An 18,919-nucleotide genomic window follows, 5' to 3' on the forward strand; every position below is an offset into this window, starting at 1 on the left:
ATTGTGTTGGCTTCATATTATGGAGATATTGATAGAGAAGCATAGTTGATCACGACTTAATCACCGAAATATGATAAAGTTAAAGACTATATAGGGACATAGCACCAGAACATGTTATACTCCAAAAGAAAACGGCCGAAAAAGAAGGTGCAAGAACAGTTGATTTTGATTTGTGTAGAATCCTTTATTGCAAATAACACGTCATAGTGTTTCTAATTATTTTTCAAGTTTATTCGGTTAGAATTCTCATTCAGAAAAATGTAAAGTGAAATTTGTTTTGAACATTTTTATTTACGATCAACAATGTTTGAAAAAAATGCCCAATTCGTCCATCAGTGAACAAGTCCCTTCAATTAAACTCAGTTTTCTTACTTGTCGACCTCGCCTGATCTTGTGTCAAACGCAGCCGAGATATCATATAAACACATGTTCTGACAAGGAATAATTCAGAGTCAAGGAAAATGTTGACGACGAACGATGGGTACTGTATGAAGAATGACTGACAAAAGGGTCTTATAATACAAATTGAAATATGGTCGAAAGTACAACTGGTAAATGGATGGTTCTTTGTTAAAATACTTGAGAAAGGCCATTCAACCATAGGCCATGCAATATTGCTCAGTATATATAATTTTTCACAGAATTCAATCAAATTGTTAATGTAATGTTTCAGACCCGTATAGGGAGGGTTGAGATATAGATCCGTAGACGGAGTTTGTTTATATATTTATTAAAACACACACACTCAGAGTTGCATACAGTCAAGCGTTATACTAGAGAATGTTCACCAGCGCACGCCGGCCACGCACCACACGCTGCGTCTGCAACGCTGGATGCTGATTGGTGTGGGCCGGGTTAACCGAAAGGTCAGCATAATTATGACTGACGGCTGAACAATACATCCCTTCTATCATCAAATAAAAAAAGCATGGTTCAAAAAACATAAAGTAAAATTTAAATGCAAAAACGTACCGTTAAATGCTGTACCGTTGGCTTTTGGGTGAAGGAGTGTTATTTTCCTGTGCTTGAACCCGGGTTGATCGGCAAATTCTGATAATGTTTGGCTGTTGAACAACGTTTTTGACAACGTTTGGTATGAAAAACAGTCCGAACATTTTTTCTAGCAATGGGTATATTTTCCGACTCTGGAATCTCCCCAGATCCAGAAAAAGTCGCGGCATCCAAAACATTGACAGGCCGAATAATCAAGCACAAATTAGGTCGTTTCTTGGCATAACAAACTATGTTTCGCGATTTATCCGCGATTACTCAACAATCTCCGAACCGTTATGACGCCTCCTCAAAATAAGGTCGCGTTTGAGTGGACAAATAAGCAAGAGGCCGCGTTCAGACAGCTCCAAAACGCACTTTCAAGTGATCAAGTGATGACATACTTTCTGCTTGGGCATCGTTCTTGCAATTTTCAACATATCGGGCAGAGGCTTGTCGGAGGACTCGAGACATTTGATTCTCGGTTTCTGTGACAATACACCTTGGATAAATTGGCTTTTAATTTCATAATCGTTCTTAGCGAAGGCACAATTCGTTGCTTTTTGACGGAGACGTGTCGTGAATTGATCTAACGATTCACCTTGCTGCTGCTTCAGGTTTCGATATTCGAATTTCTCGAACTCCGTGTTTGTGTTTGACGAAAAATGTCGTTTTAGCGCCGCTTTCGTCTCATCATAATTTGAATCGTTGCCATCTTAATCCTGAGTCTCGTAAATTCAACCTCTTAGTTGTATCAACAATGCATAGCTAACGAACAAAACAACAAATTAATCATGATCTCGTTCAGATTAAAGCTTGTTAGTAAAAGATGTCAATACATTTTTAAACTATTATTTTCACAATTAACGCCGACTTAATGATACAAATTATTTACATATACACAGGAGGTATGTGTTTGTCAGAAACATTATCGCCCCTACTGCGCCGCTTTGATTTTTTTATCATTTGGCAGGTTCAGATAATTATCTCCCTTTAAAGCTTATTACTTCCCTTGGATCTGATTTTGACATTTGGCCTGGAAGGATGACCTTGACCTTTCACCACTCAAAATGTGCAGCTCCATGAGATACACATGCATGCCAAATATGAAGTTGCTATCTTCAATATAGCAAAGTTATTGCAAAATGTTAAAAGTTTGACGCAAACAAAGCAACAGACAAGGCAAAAACAATATGACCCCCACTATAGTGGTGAGGGACATAAAAATAACCCCGTTTTCTAAATGGTATTGAACGTATTTCCGAATAATATTATGCTTTTATTTATTGCATGAAGATACATGTATACGGTCAATCGACAAACAAGCATAACCCCCGTTCTCACATAGCTGCGACTTTACGACGATCATCCCGATCAAGCCACGATCTGAAAAAAAGGATCGAGGCCGATCGGAGTCGAAATCGAGCAATTTGGAAAATTATGGTCTTCATTTCGACCGCTCTACGATGCCCCTACGTCAAACGCTTACTGCGTTTACTGCCGCGACATTCAAGATCATACTACGACGCTACGCAGAGCTTTTACTGCGCTTTTACAACGATCATGAAGATCTCCCCACGATGCTTCCGCGCTGCCTGTACGATTACGGCGCTTCTACTACGCTCTTTTTACGACTTTACACCGATTCTTGTTGGCCACGATCCCGCTACGGTTGTTTTGAGCATGTTCAAAATAAGCTTGGCGAGAGCATAGAGCTCTCCGAGCATGAAGACTACCGCGATCATACTACGCTTATGAAGACTCCACTACGTTTCTCCTGCGATTCGTCACGATCGGCCATACTTTGATCGTAGTAGAAGCGGCGTCTATGTGTGAACGGGGGGTAACGCAGGTATATACATGTATATGGTTCTCATATTTTTGTTGCCTTTTCCTCCCGTCACCATTCGTCGCTCTGTCAATATAACATGTTATCGTCTGCAGTTACAATTAATAGTAATGTCAAAAATCAAACGCCGATTATTCATCTATACTTACTTTGTATTTCAGGAGTTCTGTGCATGAGCCAGATATTATTGACACGAAAGCGGATCTCATTAGTTCGAGTGGAAAGGTAAGTGTTAGTTGGTGTGGAGGTGGTGTTAGACTTAAAGATCTCAGAGAACCTAGCATACATGTGCACGATTATCAGATCATTCACATATTAATACATTGGTCCAAATCCTTTCTTTTCATCTTCTCACTAGATGACTGTGTCGATCATTACTTGGTTCTATATTTACATAAATAAAAGTTATATCTATGTACACTTTAAATGCATTAAAAGGTATGTATAACACACATATTCCGACCAATAGATACGCTTATCAATGCTTTTATTGTTTTGACGCTATTGAACACAGAACGATGACTTGAGCAACTTAGTCTTATTTGTGCACAGCTTTGGACATGTTTCGATATTAGTTGGACCCGTAACTTGACAATGTACCTTCCTAGTAATGATTAGTAGGACTAACAAGCTGTAAGAGACAATCATTTTTATGAGATATATAATTTAAAGCCTCACCGGATAAGCTTTTCCTTTGCGACAGGAGTAGAGCTTTCTCCGTATAATTGGTAGAGTGAATAGCTATGAACAGTGTTACAAGAGGACAATTATGGAACATCTTAGATAATTGTCCACTGAACCGTTCAATATTTATGACTTGTACATAATAGCCAGATCCTTAATAAAGGAAAACAATATTAAAGGAAACAAGAGCTGTTTTTGTGAAACACAATGCCCCCTACTGCGCCGCTGTGAAGCCATATATTTGACCTTTGACCTTGAAGGATGTTCTTGGCCTTTCACCATTCAAAATGTGCAGCTCCATGAGATACACATGCATGCCAAATATCAAGTTGCTATCTTCAGTATTTCAAAAGTTAGGACCAACCTTAAAGTTTTGGGGCAGAATGACAGACAGACAGGCCAAAAACAATATACCCCCGATCATTCGATCCGGGGGCATACCAATATTAAAGAAAGAAATTTAAGTCCAACCTGACACACTGTATTAATAGAAGACACTACGTTTACAATCTTATTTAATAGACGTACGACAGAATCATATTGTAAACACATTTACCATATTTGATAAAGAACAATACATTAGCTTTTTGACTCGCAATGTATTATTCATTACACATATGTACATTTATGATACATTGACAAATACAATAAATGCCATAAAAAGAGTAAGCGTTGCTGTACCTAAAACAATGCCCATGAAATTACAAAATCAAAATGTCAGTGTGATCCGTTTAAATTAATTGTGTTTTTATTTCAGACAACTTAATTATCAAAAATAATTAACATGATTAAACAAATTTGAAATTACACATTCAAACTTCTTTCACTTGCTTATACAAACATGCCCATTTGTTTTAATCGATAAATGCATTTAGAAAAAAAATTGTTATGAAAATAAGCTAAACCTCTTAGCTCATACCCATCCTTAGTTCTTTTACTCTGATAAATAAATTGCATGGTATTTAACTCTATAAAATTAATTGTGACCATGTATAAAAACAGTGTTCATAAAATGGATAATGGCATGTTTGAAATAAGACTTAAATACATTTGTTCCAACACAATTCTGAACAAAATCGAAAACTTCCAGAAAATAGTTGCCATGTTCTATTCAACATCACAAAATAATAAAAACATTTGATAGAATAAATCACCGAAATCAAGAGGTTAAAAAAAGGTTAATACAAAAAAACACTCGATCTTCAAAACATTGAAGTGATATTATGCGCATCTAACAGTATGCTATGTTTATAGGTGTCTATCTCAACAGTTTTTGGGTGTTTTCACTTCATATTCACTTATATTTGTTAATGCATCAACATACTTTAGCAATATCCCGCAAAGAGAAAAATAATGCATTTGAATATCAACAGTACTTTCGTGTTGACAACTGTTGAAATGATTTGATGTACGATGTGAATCTAAATTTAGTTTAAGTGCAGATTCGTTCATACCACACAAAGATACAATTTTGTTTTACCGATCATTTTAATTTCCTGCAACGATAACTATTCATACGACACACAAACACTAACTCCGATCCTAATAAAAAGACAGTTCCGCTTGGTTTAGAGGACTGGGACAGTCATGTAAAATATCGAATAAAATATATTTTTTTAAAACAACTAGTAGTAAGATGAGTTGCAGATAATTTGTCAGTTACCACATTTTGAAAACTCCTTTGACCTGTTAATTCATTTCAGCTCAATTCAACAGTGAAAAATGCGCATAATATCACTTTAAGAAAATAACTAAATTGTTTATGTATTTATTTCATCATCAAGCCTGCATAAACATTATACTGTTGAAACTATTTTTAATTTGAATCCCTTCAATACTTTCAGGCTTATTTTCTTTCTGCACAAGATTTGAGACACACTGACAGACGAAAAAGATGACGGATGACGCAAATCATGCTATAACTATATTCCTCTCTTTAGGGGAAGAATAATCAAAATTATTAAACAGAATCTACATCGGCATTCATGAAAGTCCAGAACATCCCCATAGAACTGAGTGTTAAGTCTACACAGTGCCATTTAGTGAGGTAGACACTCTGATTGTTTTTTTATCACCACTCATCATTGTATGTATCGGGTATTCACTTGATGAATGCAGGGGGTTTGATATATTTATTTAAGTTATTCACATAACGAATGCATGAGTACAGAGGTATTCACTTGATGAACACAAAGGCACTGCTGTGCTCAGGAAATGGTTGGAGATTTCAATGACACCTCCACACGGCATATGGGACAGGTCGCATTTTTCTGAAATAAAACAAATAAGACGATTAAAAGTGTTAACTTATAGTTTGTATACAAGCAAATTAACTATGATATTCCCTGGTGGTATTCTGTCTATCGAAATTGAATGGTTAGACAAACCTATTCACATATTGACAAATATGAAAATTTCAAGTTAGGGTCACATTTATCAATAAACAATAAACATGCCAATGCCAGGGCAGCAGGTTTTCAAGGTTTTACGAGCTTACTTAAATTGACTTGTGCAATCCAAAGATAACAACATGTTAGCTTAATGCACACTCATTTTCAGCAAAATAACCACATCAAAATTCCAGTTATTAAACGGAAACAGGTTTTTAATTTTTTAGAAAAAAATGACCCTGACCTTAAATAGTTCGGCCCCATATTTTGCATTTCTACCATTAAGATTCTTTTAAAAGTTTTTACCTGTTGATATGGGGAAAACATACCAATATTATTCTGATAATGTATTACTATAAACAAAATCACCAGTAACAATAACTTCATTGTTCTTATTTACAAAGTATGACATGTATAAACTAAAAACACGTTATTTACATTACACATCAACCTCTAACTGTACACTTAAACAAATTATCTAACATAGTTAAGATATTTACTTAATAATTTTGATTGTCTACCCCTTTAAAATTTCCAATATTAATGATATGGGCCGTGCTCTGTGAAAAGGTGGTTTAATGCATGTGCGTAAAGTGTTGTTTCAGATTAGCCTGTGCGGACTGCACAGGCTAATCTGAAACAACACTTTACGCACATGTATTAAACCACATTTTCACAGAGCAAGGCTCATATTAAAACAGAAGTTCCCTTTAATTGGCCACATAACCTACAGTAAGATACACCATACACCTACCGAAATCCACTTGTCAATACACATAGAGTGGAAGGAATGAAAGCATGGTAGTATCTTCAAGATTTCCCCCTCCTCATATTCGGCCATGCAGATGTTACACTCGCTTGACTCCATGTTCTTTCTGTACGTCACTACCGGCAACCTGCAACTATCTGCTTGGCTAAGGCCCTTATCTTTTGCATCTCCCAGAATCTCAGAGAGTCGCATTAGGTCCTTCAAAAAGAGCAAGGGGTCTTTTTTTACCAAATAATTTAACAAGATAATCAAGAATATTCCAGAAATAGTTTTTTGCTTAGACCATAATAAAAATATGACTCATACCTTGTGTTTATTGACTCAACATACAACATTACTTATTAACTTCCTATGGTCCATGAATGAGTTGACATTTATAAATGCCAGTCTTGGCTGAAATAATACCCTTGAATTTACAAAACAGAACAATGTTTAATAACATGGCAAACTTAACACTAAACAGCTATACATCAGGCAATAAAAGGATCCAAAGAAAATTACCAGTGGGTGTTCTACTTGTGAAAATAATTTGTGAACTAAAGAAATGAGATGACAATTGAATATTTAATTTTATATATTAAAAACAACATCTTTCTCATCATCTGTTGAGAACATAATTCTCTACAAACTTTCATGACATACAGAGATATAAGTAATAATCATTTTCCTTATTCAAAAGTACTTAATTTTCAAAGTCTGTGTTCAAGTTATCATAAAATTACAATATCTTTCATATCCATAAACAATATTGAAACAAGACCATATACTTTTTCTAAAGAGACAATATATTCTATATATTTATTTCTGTTGTCTTTCATTTTTAAACAAGAGGCCCATGAGGGCCTGAATCGCTCTACTGCTATAAACACTGCAAGTTTGGAAAGAATAAGATGGAAACTGTGTACTTAATCATGCAAACAATGGGAGATTATTGTGTACTTATTTCTCCGATACTACTCATATTCAATAGGGTTCAAGTCCTCATTGATATAAAGATACTGTGCAAATTTGGAAATAAATGGATGAAAACTGTGGAATTAACTGCGTAAACAAGCGGGATTTCAAAATTTTCTCATATTTAAGGGGAAGTCATACTGGACTTATTGCTTCGATATTGCTCTTTTTACAAAAGGGTTTGAGTCCTCATTGATACAAAGACACTGTGCAAGTTTGCCAAGAATTGGATGAAAATTATGGACTTTATCACATAAAAAAACTGAATTTTGATTTTTTTCTAAAATTCAAGGGGAGATAATTCTGGACTTATAACTCCGATATTGCTCATTTTCAATAGGGTTTGACTCATCATTCAAATAAAGACACTGTGCAAGTTGGGAAATAATTGGATGAAAACTGTGGACTTTATTGCGTAAACAAGCCTTATTTCACAATTTTTTTCAAATTCAAGGGGAGATAATTCTGGACTTTTTACTCTGATGTAACCCATTTTCAATAGGGTTCGAGTCCTCATTAATATAAAGACACTGAACAAGTTTGAAAAGAATCGGATGAAAACTGTGGACTTTATCGCATAAACAAGAAAAAGTCTAACGCAGGCACGGACGACAGAAACCACACCATGACATAAGCTCTTCAGGCTTTCGGCCAGTAGAGCTAATAAAAAAACGGCCAGTAGAGCTAATAAAAAAAAAGTATTAATAACCAGTGCAATAACAAACATCAACACCATCAAAATAAAACAAACGTTCTCAGCAACCTAGTTTGTGTCATTTTATAGCAAATACTTAACCTTCGATTTACAGAGCCATCAGACTACACAAACACAACCAACACAACATTCTTGTTTTGGTTCCCTCACAGTAGGACTCTATGCACATCTTTGTTCCATACCTCATAGTCATTTCCTATCAATGAGCCTGGGCCTGCAATATTGAACTCCGGGCGTCTACGTCTACGGGAAACCTTTGAACAAAAAGTTCCATTTTACTCAAAGTGCTGTGATATGCCACTATTTCACTCAAAGTGCTGTGATATGCAGCTTTTCCCTTAAAGTGCTGTGATATGCCATTATTGACTATTTCACTCAAAGTGCTGTGATATGCCACTATTTCGCTCAAAGTGCTGTGATATGCCACTTTATCACTCTGTGATATGCCACTATATCACTCTGTGATATGCCACAATTTCACTGAAAGTGCTGTAATATGCCATTTAATCACTCTTTTTTCATCACTCATTTTCTCACTCTTTTCACATTTTATGCCACTATTTCACTCCAAATGCTGTGATATGCCACTATTTCACTCAAAGTGCTGTGCTATGTCACTGCAAGTGCTGTGATATGCCACTGCAAGTGCTGTGGTAAGCCACAACAAATGCTGTGATATGCCACTACATTAATTTTTCAATAAATGCTCTGTTTACACAAGTTATCAAAAACATCTACCAATATTAATGAAGCCAAATTGGCATAACCTTCTAAATAACCCTCGCAACACTTTCATTCAATATTTTGGCATTTACCAAAATTTAAAATCAATATCACATACTTAAAATAATTGTTCAACCCCTTACCCTTTATTATCAATAATTATGATTTGCAGAGCGTTTCAAGATATACAAATAAATCCTCCGAACTGCAGCATTTTATCACCTTTAACTTGGTAGTTTCTAAGGCCATTGGATATTTCACGCTAGGGAATTAAATTGCTTAAATGCACGTAATCATATAAAAATTAAACAAAGTCAAATACATACTCCATGAGTTGACGTATCCCTTGTCCTCGCACCTGAAAAGAGTAAAAATACTAAATATTAAATGCAATGAATGTCACTGCACAAAACTTAACCTGTACAGAAGATCAAATACCCTGTTATTAAAACAAAACCATGCAAAGACCCAATAAAAACTTAAGATTATTTATTTTGAGTGTTTTTTACTTGTCATTGTCTGATTTGTTCCCAAACAACAGCACTTTGCATCTAGGAGTCAGTTTTTTTAAAGCTAATGAGTCCACCTATGAGAAAGTATATGCAAAGGAGTGTTGTCTTCCACTATCTAGACAGAGGTGAGATGTCACTGAGTTGTTGATAAGTATAACTGCATAGGGGATAGAAAATTGCGAAAATGGGAACGCTGAAATGAGGATCTTGTAAAAAATGTTTCAAATACTTAATACAAAACTAACAGTGACAAATTTGTCACAAAACCAGGTTTTCAATTTGAAAAAAAGTCTGATAAAGGGAGACAACTCAAACTGAACTGATTGTTTATAATTAACTACCTGTTTATAATTAACTACCTTTGTTTAAAAATAAATCTATTTTTAGTCATGGCGACTGTGACCTTGGAGATATTGACGTAATTATTTTGTGCTACACACCGTCCAATGATGGTGAACTAATGTGCCAAATGATTTTAAAATCTCACAATGAATGGATTACAGGAATAAAACCCCTTCGGATGAAACACCCTTTCCTAAAAACGGCATAGCAAAAGAAACCCCCTTTCACAGTTTGTATACACGGAAGAAACACCCTTCCACAGCAGAACAAACCCCATTCAAGTTTTCAGACAGGCGGAATAAAGCCCCTTCCTATTTGTTATCAAAAATCCATACGTAAATGAAGGTGCGAAAATCTGATTAAAAAAGTGCACCGGCCATTTGTTCACAAGTTGTTAATGATACACATTAAACACTCAAGCTGTGAATCTCAAACATCGTTATCGTGATAACTGACCCATTTGAAAGATACTTGGTAGTTAATCAAGATGGTAATAAAACGAATAATTTATGATGGGGGAAAAATAATTATTATTTAAGGATAAGTAGACAATATAATACTATATATTTACATTTATATACAAAGATCAAACAAGCATATATTAAAAAGCAATAAACAAATTGTTGATGAAAAAAGACACGCATTTATTTTCAACCATAAAACAGGCACATGATACATAAAAAACTAATGCATAAAAATGCGTGAGTATGAAGGAATGAACAACACCGTCCGTGAACACCCTTCCCTAAAAACACACAATAATGGTCGAATGCTATAACCGATCGCCTGCAGGAACTCGCGGATGGTCTTCTCTCCATTGCTGTACTGTTGGCATGTCGAATAACGTCAGCGTCCACCATTGCTGCATAACCTTCTATACACTTGATGGCTGTAACTTGCTGAAACCGTTGTTCCAGCCTTCACAAACGTTGTTGGTTCTCACCCAACCGGCCAAATGTAATTTAAAAAACTGTACATACATTCACACGAGCCGCACATTTTCGGAAATGAATGAAAGGCGTCGATCATGACACAACTTCTCTTCATTATCTACAATAGCCAGTACATTACAGAACATTGAATTTAATTAAATGAAGTTGCGAAAATCTATTTTTCCAAACCGCTTTGTGCTGATTAAAGAAGTGTACCGGCCGTTTGTTCACAAGTTGTTAATGATGACATGCTCATGTGAATTTGTATTGCACTTGTTAAAGTGAGATTATAGGATTTTTATATGTGTTAAATTGTACTATATTGATAAAAATATGTTACAAAAACACAAAATAGGCAAGAAAAATTATACATTGAGGACGAATTTCATAAAATGCAGCAAAGACAAATTAGCGCCACGAGCCGATTGTGACGAAGATATTTCGTACATATTTTCCTACAATAACCGAAGCAATCGTCTTTTTATTAGGATTGGAGTTAGTGTCCGTGTGTCGTATGAAAAGATATCATTTTTGCACATTTTATATAATTTTATAAATATTTGACAAAATCGTGCAAACTTTCCTTAAACACTCAAAATAACTTTCTTATTCTTACTTGAATCCCTAAAAACGACATAGCTAAAGAAACCCCCTTTCACATTTTGCATACACATGATTTCATTATGGGAGGGGGTTTATTCCGCATATGCAAAACTAGCGAGGGTGTTTCTTCCACGTATGCAAAATGCGAAAAGGGGTTTCTTCCGCTATGCCGTTTTTAGGTAAGGGTGTTTCTTACTGAGGGGGTTTCTTTCGTACACCCAATGAATGACATAGTTATGGCCCGGACAAGCTCATTTATGGCCATTTTTGACCTTTGAATTCAAAGTGTGACCTTGACCTTGGAGATATTGACGTAATTCTTTCGCGCCACACACCGTCTAATGATAATGAACAAATGTGCCAAATCATTTTAAAATGTGCCAAATCATTTCACAATGAACGACAAAGTTATGGCCCAGACAAGCTTGTTCCACCCGTCCGCCAGCCCATCCGCCCGCCCGCTGACATTCGCCAATCTAATAACCAGTTTTTTCCTTCGGAAAACCTGGTTAAAAATACAAGAAATAGCAGTATTAATTTATTACTGTTCACAAATCATAAGCTTTCTATAACTACAATAGTGCAAATTTTAGAGATATTTAATGACAGCACTTAGTAAGCTTGTGTCTTTGTCACAAAAGTAAAGAAAATAAAGCCCCTTCTTTTGGTGCCAATTGATAAAAATGTTTTGATGTTTCTTTCTAACAAATTTTTATAAAATTGTTATTGTTTCGAACAAAATAAAATTTGGTTTATAAGATCAGGTTTTGAACAGAAAGTTGTTTTGTATTTATTACAGAACATTGGGTGTCATTAATAAGTAAGATAGAAAGGCAGTTTTGACTCCATGTTCTAGAAACCTAACAAGATGTCTTATTATAATTCATAACAACAATGTGACATGACTCATTTTTCCCAAGTTTGAAATTTTACAACAGGAAATTTCAAATTTCATAGGAACTGGATGTGTTCATAAACTGGCCATAAATTACTGACATGTGATACAAATCTTATTTACGTCTATATATGATTATGAAAATTTTACATTGCAAATTAAGAGACTTCTCCAACAAGTGATGTGTTTGTGAAACACTATTTTCCCATATATTTGACCTTTGACCTTGAAGGTTGACCTTGACCTTTCACCACTCAAAATGTGCAGCTCCATGAGATACACATGCATGCCAAATATCAAGTTGCAATCTTCAATATTGCAAAAGTGTACATTAAATGAGCAATTTTGACCAATATATTTGACCTTTGACCTTGAAGGATGACATTGACCTTGAACTTTCACCACTCAAAATGTGCAGCTCCACGAGATACACATGCATGCCAAATATCAAGTTGCTATCTTCAATATTGCAAAAGTTATGGCAAATGTTAAAGTTTGCACAAACAAACACACAAACCAACCAACTAACCAACCAACAGAAAGGGCAAAAACAATATAGTGGTGGGGGGACATAAAAATTTATTTTAAATTGCATGATGAATGAAATATTAGCAGTCAGCCAAGCTTGGGCTTCACTTAGAAACATACTACTAGTAAATACTTAAAGCTTTCCGCTATGGCAGTATGGGCTAACACAATTCTACAAGCATGTACATGTAACATTTTTCCAACCTGCTCTTAGGGCAGCACCAGTCTCCATCACAAGATTTAACAGCTGAAATAAAAACAAATACATGTTCTATTACAAAGCTTTAAAATGCAGTTGCCAATGCATAAGAGAAACACCTCATTCTTCTTTTCCCAAGCATACATTGTATTCAAATATTTCGCGTTTTATTAACAAATTCAGTAAAATGCAGGAACTGTTTATGTCAATATTAATTTCATCGTCTCCTTCTGCACATTGTCTAAACGAAACTCACATTATTGCCAAGTTTATTGAAAATTATTCAATGGGTTTATGATATGGATGAGAAATGAGGCTCATAAACCTTGAGTGAATGTGTTTAATTCATACTATCTCCACAATGTCTCAATGCTCAAACGTGTGATTCAGTCATGCTTTCTTCACAATGTTTAAATGCTCAAATGTGTGACTGACATTGCATAAATGCTAAAACCTGCTACTGAGTCATACTAGCCTCACATTGCATAAATGCTAAAACCTGCAACTGAGTCATGCTAACTCCACGTTGTCTCAATGCTTAAATGTGTGACTGAGTTATGCTATCTCTACATTGTCTCAATGCTTAAATGTGTGACTGAGTAATGATATCTCCACATTGGAGACGTATGACCGATAGTATGACCGAGTCATACTATCTCCACATTGCATAAATGCTCAAACCGGCAACTGAGTCATGCTATCTCCACGTTGTCTCAATGCTTAAATGTGTGACTGAGTTATGCTATCTCTACATTGTCTCAATGCTTAAATGTGTGACTGAGTCATGATATCTCCACATTGTCTCAATGCTCAAACATGTGACTGAGTCATGCTATCTCCACATTGTCTCAATGCTTCAACTTGTGACTGAGTCATACTATCTCAACACTGTCTCAATGCTCAAACGTATCACTGAGTCATAATATCTCCACATTGCATAAATGCTCAAACATATGACTGAGTCATGCTATTTCCTCATTGTCTCAATGTTCAAATGTGTGACTGTGTCTTTTATTTCCGCATTTTCTCAAAGCTCAAATGTGTGACACAGGTGGTAAGCGTGTGGCTATGATATTAATTATTGAAAACATCATTTTGAATGATAAATTATCATATTATAACGAAAAATCAACTTTTCTGAAAAAAAAATTCACTATCAAATATATATATAACAAGGTATCCAACTCGAAATCACCCGAAAACAGGTTGCATCGTTTTGAACAGCCATTACTTCATCAATTTTGCAGCGATTTTCAATATCTTGGTCTTATTCAACGCAGAAATGAATTTTCTTTCTGGAAATGTATATGTCTCGCAATATTTTTACAAATACTGGGTCAACTTTTAAGAAATAACACGATACACAACCCACATCGAGCAGACCGTATTTATGACTGAAATCTTCACGGAGTAAAGGGCATTTTCCCTGCAAAGTTCACGGACCTCGATACCATAATTCAATAAAACGTATGAAAAAACATTCTTACCGTGCTTGCCCTTGCATTATGCATCAAAACTAACTGTCCAGCGCATTTTGAAACCTTTGTTTACATACATTTCAACTAACTGACATTTTAAACACACGGGTGATTTCATTGATCCAATGCGAAGGTGTGTCTTTACAACTGGAGATTTCATTTATATATACGGTCTGATTGATGTTAACTGGGTCAAGCCAATTGTGTATCGCATTATTTCTTAAAATTTGACCCAGAATGTGTAGAAATATAACAAGATATATACATTTCCAGAAAGGAAATTCATTTTTGCTTTGATTAAGACCGGGTTCATGAAAATCACTGCAAAATTGATGAAGTAATGGCTGTTCAAAACGATGCACCGCATTTTCGGATGATTTCGAGTTGGATACCTTGTTATATATACATGTATATATTTGATAGTGAATTTCTTTTCTTCAGAAAAGTTGATTTTTGTTATAATATGATAATGTATCATTCAAAATGATGTTTTCACTAATTAATATCAAAGCCACACGCTAACCACCTGTGATGTGTGACTGAGTCATGCTATCTCCACAATGTCTCAATGCTCAAACGTGTGTCTCCACATTGTCTCAATGCTCAAACGTGTGACTGAGTCATGCTATCTCAACATTGTCTCAATGGTTAAACGTGTGACTGAGTAATACTATCTCCACATTGTCTCAATGCTCAAACGTGTGACTGAGTCATGCTATCTCCACAATGTCTCAATGCTCAAACGTGTGTCTCCACATTGTCTCAATGCTCGAATGTGTGACTGAGTCATACTATGTCCACAATGTCTCAATGCTCACACGTATGACTGAGTCATGCTATCTTCACATTGTCTCAATGGTCAAATGTATAACTGAGACATGCTATCTCCACATTGCATAAATGCTCAAACATGTGACTGAGTCATGCTATCTCCACATTTCTCAATGCTCAAACGTGTGACTGAGTCATGCTATCATCAAATTGTCTCAATGCTCAAACGTGTGACTGAGTCATTCTATCTCCACATTGTCTCAATACTCAAATGTGTGACTGAGTCATATTATCTCCACTCTGTCTCAATGCTCAAATGTGTGACTGAGTCATACTATCTCCACATTGTCTCAATGCTCAAACGTGTGACTGAGTCATACTATCTCCACATTGTCCAATGCTCTAATGTGTGACTGAGTCATACTATCTCCACATTGTCTCACTGCTCAAATGTGTGACTGAGTCATGCTATCTTCACATTGATTCAATGCTGAAACGTATGACTGAGTCATGCTATCTCCACATTGCATAAATGCTCAAACGTGTGACTGAGTCATGCTATCTACACATTGTCTCAATGCTCAAATGTGTGACTGAGTCATGCTATCTCCACATTGTCTCAATGCTCAATGGTGTGACTGAGTCATGCTATCAACAAATTGTCTCAATGCTCAAACGTGTGACTGAGTCATTCTATCTCCACATTGTCTCAATACTCTAATGTGTGACTGAGTCATACTATCTCCACACTGTCTCAATGCTCAAATGTGTGACTGAGTCATACTATCTCCACATTGTCTCAATGCTCAAACGTGTGACTGAGTCATACTATCTCCACATTGTCTCAATGCTCAAATGTGTGACTGAGTCATACTATCTCCACATTGTCTCACTGCTCAAATGTGTGACTGAGTCATGCTATCTTCACATTGATTCAATGCTCAACGTATGACTGAGTCATGCTATTTCCACATTGCATAAATGCTCAAACGTGTGACTGAGTCATGCTATCTACACAGTGTCTCAATGCTCAAATGTGTGACTGAGTCATGCTTTCTCCACATTGTCTCAATGCTCAATGGTGTGACTGAGTCATGCTATCTTCACATTGATTCAATGCCCAAACGAATGACTGAGTCATGCTATCTCCACATTGCATCAATGCCCAAATGTGTGATTGAGTCATACTATCTCCACATTGTCTCAAAGCTCAAATGTGTGACTGAGTCTTGCTATCTCCACATTGTCTCAATGCTCAAATGTGTGACTGAGTCATGCTATCTCCACATTGTCTCAATGCTCAATGGTGTGACTGAGTCATGCTATCTTCACATTGATTCAATGCACAAACGTATGACTTAGTCATGCTATCTCCACATTGCATAAATGCTCAAACGTGTGACTGAGTTATGCTATCTCTACATTGTCTCAATACTCAAATGTGTGACTGAGTCATGCTATCTCTACATTGTCTCAATGCTCAAACGTATGACTGAGTCATGCTATCTCCACAATGTCTCAATGCTCAAGTGTGTGACTGAGTCATGCTATCTCTACATTGTCTCAATACTTAAATGGTAGACTCACAGGAAATATGAAGCGGACACAAAAGTGTTTCTTGCAGTCTGACAGACAGATGAAGAACATACCTTTAATCACCCATCAGGTTTGTGATGGGGGATCAAAATTAGACACATTTAGGTGAACAATTCACAGCAGAATGCTACATGTAGGTATGTGTTAGAACACCTACCTCTTCAGTTGCATCATTTCTACTTGGTCTGGAGCCTGAAAGAGGTTAAATTAAACATATTCAAATTTCTTGTTTCCTACCTTTGTACAGTAGAACCCATAATTATTTTTGGTGGTTGTAACAATTTACATCCTCAATCGATCTTAACATTTAAAGTACAAATGGAAAATGAAACATGCCTTTTTGTAACAAAATAGTGGGTATAGTTTTGCTCCATTATTATGATTTTGTGTTGTGTATAAACTGACACAAGGGAAGCACCAATGCCTGCTATTTAGTAAAACATAATTGAAGTTGGATTGACATACATTTTGCGAATAAGAACAAATGTAGAGAAGCTTGTCTTTAGATAAACTATTACTTATTAATAATTTCTTAAAGAATTATAAAAAATGATTACGCCATACCCCTTTGCCTGGAGCCATGTCTAGCATGAAAGTGGATAGGGGAATGCATGTGCCATCCTCCCCCCACCGACCCCTCACCAGTGTGAGTGTCTGATCGCTCAGCTACATGGGGGTACTGGAAATATGGACTAAATCCCACAGCAGTATTGTGTGTTGCAACAGAAAGACTCTCATCTCTGTTTTGAAGTGACATGGCAAACTCCAGATCTAATTCCTCCTGAGAAATTGATACAGAAAAAAGTGGAAACAAAACAATAAAAGCAATTAAAGGTTTTAAGCAGTACTAAATAATGCATTTTTGTAGATTTTCTATCAATAGGAATTCTTATCCCCAACAAGATGTGTTTGTGAAACACTATGTCTCCTCATATATTTGACCTTTGACCTTGAAGGATGACCTTGATCTTTCACCACTCAAAATGTGCAGCTACATGAGATACACATGCATGCCAAATATGAAGTTGCTATCTTCAATATTGCAAAAGTAATGGCAAATGTTTAAGTTTGACGATTTTGACCAATATATTTGACCTTTGACCTTGAGGCTTGAAGGATGACCTTGACCTTTCACACTCAAAATGTGCAGCACCATAAGATACACATGCATGCCAAATATGAAGTTGCTATCTTCAATATTGCAAAAGTTATGGCAAATGTTAAAGTTTGACGCAAACCTGTTTGTTAACCAACCAACAGACAGGGCAAAAACAGTATGTCCCCCAGTATATACTTGGGAACATAAAAATTGACCAGGCATTCTCAAAACTAACAATATGTTTATTTTAATGTATAGGCCATGCTCTGGGAAAAGAGGGTTTCATGCATGTGCCTAGTGCAGTTTGCACAGGCTAATCCAGGATGACCCTTTACGCTTTTATGGTATTTTCTGTTTTATGGAAGTCGCTTCTTAGTAAACATCCTGTGTGAACTGCACAAGCTAATCTTCGAGGACACTTTACGCACACGCATTAAACTCCCTTTTGCCAAAGCGTGGCTAATGGTTTTTTTTAACTGGTTTATAGTATTCTCTATGAGTGGCCTATGGGAAGCTCACTAGCCATACAGCAACTTGGCAAGCTTATCAGTGCCCTGTGGGAAGCTTACAAGTCAAACTGCAAATTGGCAAGATTATCAGTGCCCTATGGGAAGCTTACAAGTCAAACTGCAAATTGGCAAGCTTATCAGTACCCTATGGGAAGCTTACAAGTCAAACTGCAAATTGGCAAGATTAGCAGTGCCCTATGGGAAGCTTTAAAATGTCAAACAGCAAATTGGCAAGCTTATCAGTACCCTATGGGAAGCTTACAAGTCAAACAGCAAATTGGCAAGATTATCAGTGCCCTATGGGAAGCTTAAAAGTCAAACTGCAAATTGGCAAGATTATCAGTGCCCTATGGGAAGCTTACAAGTCAAACTGCAAATTGG

At 36.1% G+C, this 18,919-nt stretch overlaps 1 protein-coding gene across 1 annotated transcript in view; it reads right to left on the reverse strand.

The window, feature by feature from the left end:
• Nucleotides 1-4,021: 4,021 nt before the first annotated feature.
• The window catches only part of LOC127871508 (uncharacterized), a 41,803-nt gene continuing 26,905 nt past the window's right edge, over nt 4,022-18,919 (reverse strand). Inside the window, exons 6-12 of the mRNA XM_052414501.1 lie at nt 17,495-17,711; nt 17,088-17,122; nt 13,091-13,133; nt 9,401-9,432; nt 8,534-8,605; nt 6,668-6,880; nt 4,022-5,793 (exon numbers count right to left, since the gene is read on the reverse strand). Coding sequence (XP_052270461.1) covers nt 5,731-5,793; nt 6,668-6,880; nt 8,534-8,605; nt 9,401-9,432; nt 13,091-13,133; nt 17,088-17,122; nt 17,495-17,711 — 675 coding nt within the window. The 3' untranslated portion in view covers nt 4,022-5,730. The remainder of the gene's footprint in view (nt 5,794-6,667; nt 6,881-8,533; nt 8,606-9,400; nt 9,433-13,090; nt 13,134-17,087; nt 17,123-17,494; nt 17,712-18,919) is intronic.

The sequence above is a fragment of the Dreissena polymorpha genome, chromosome 1, assembly GCF_020536995.1.
Source record: "Dreissena polymorpha isolate Duluth1 chromosome 1, UMN_Dpol_1.0, whole genome shotgun sequence".
Classification (NCBI taxonomy): Eukaryota; Metazoa; Mollusca; class Bivalvia; order Myida; family Dreissenidae; genus Dreissena; species Dreissena polymorpha.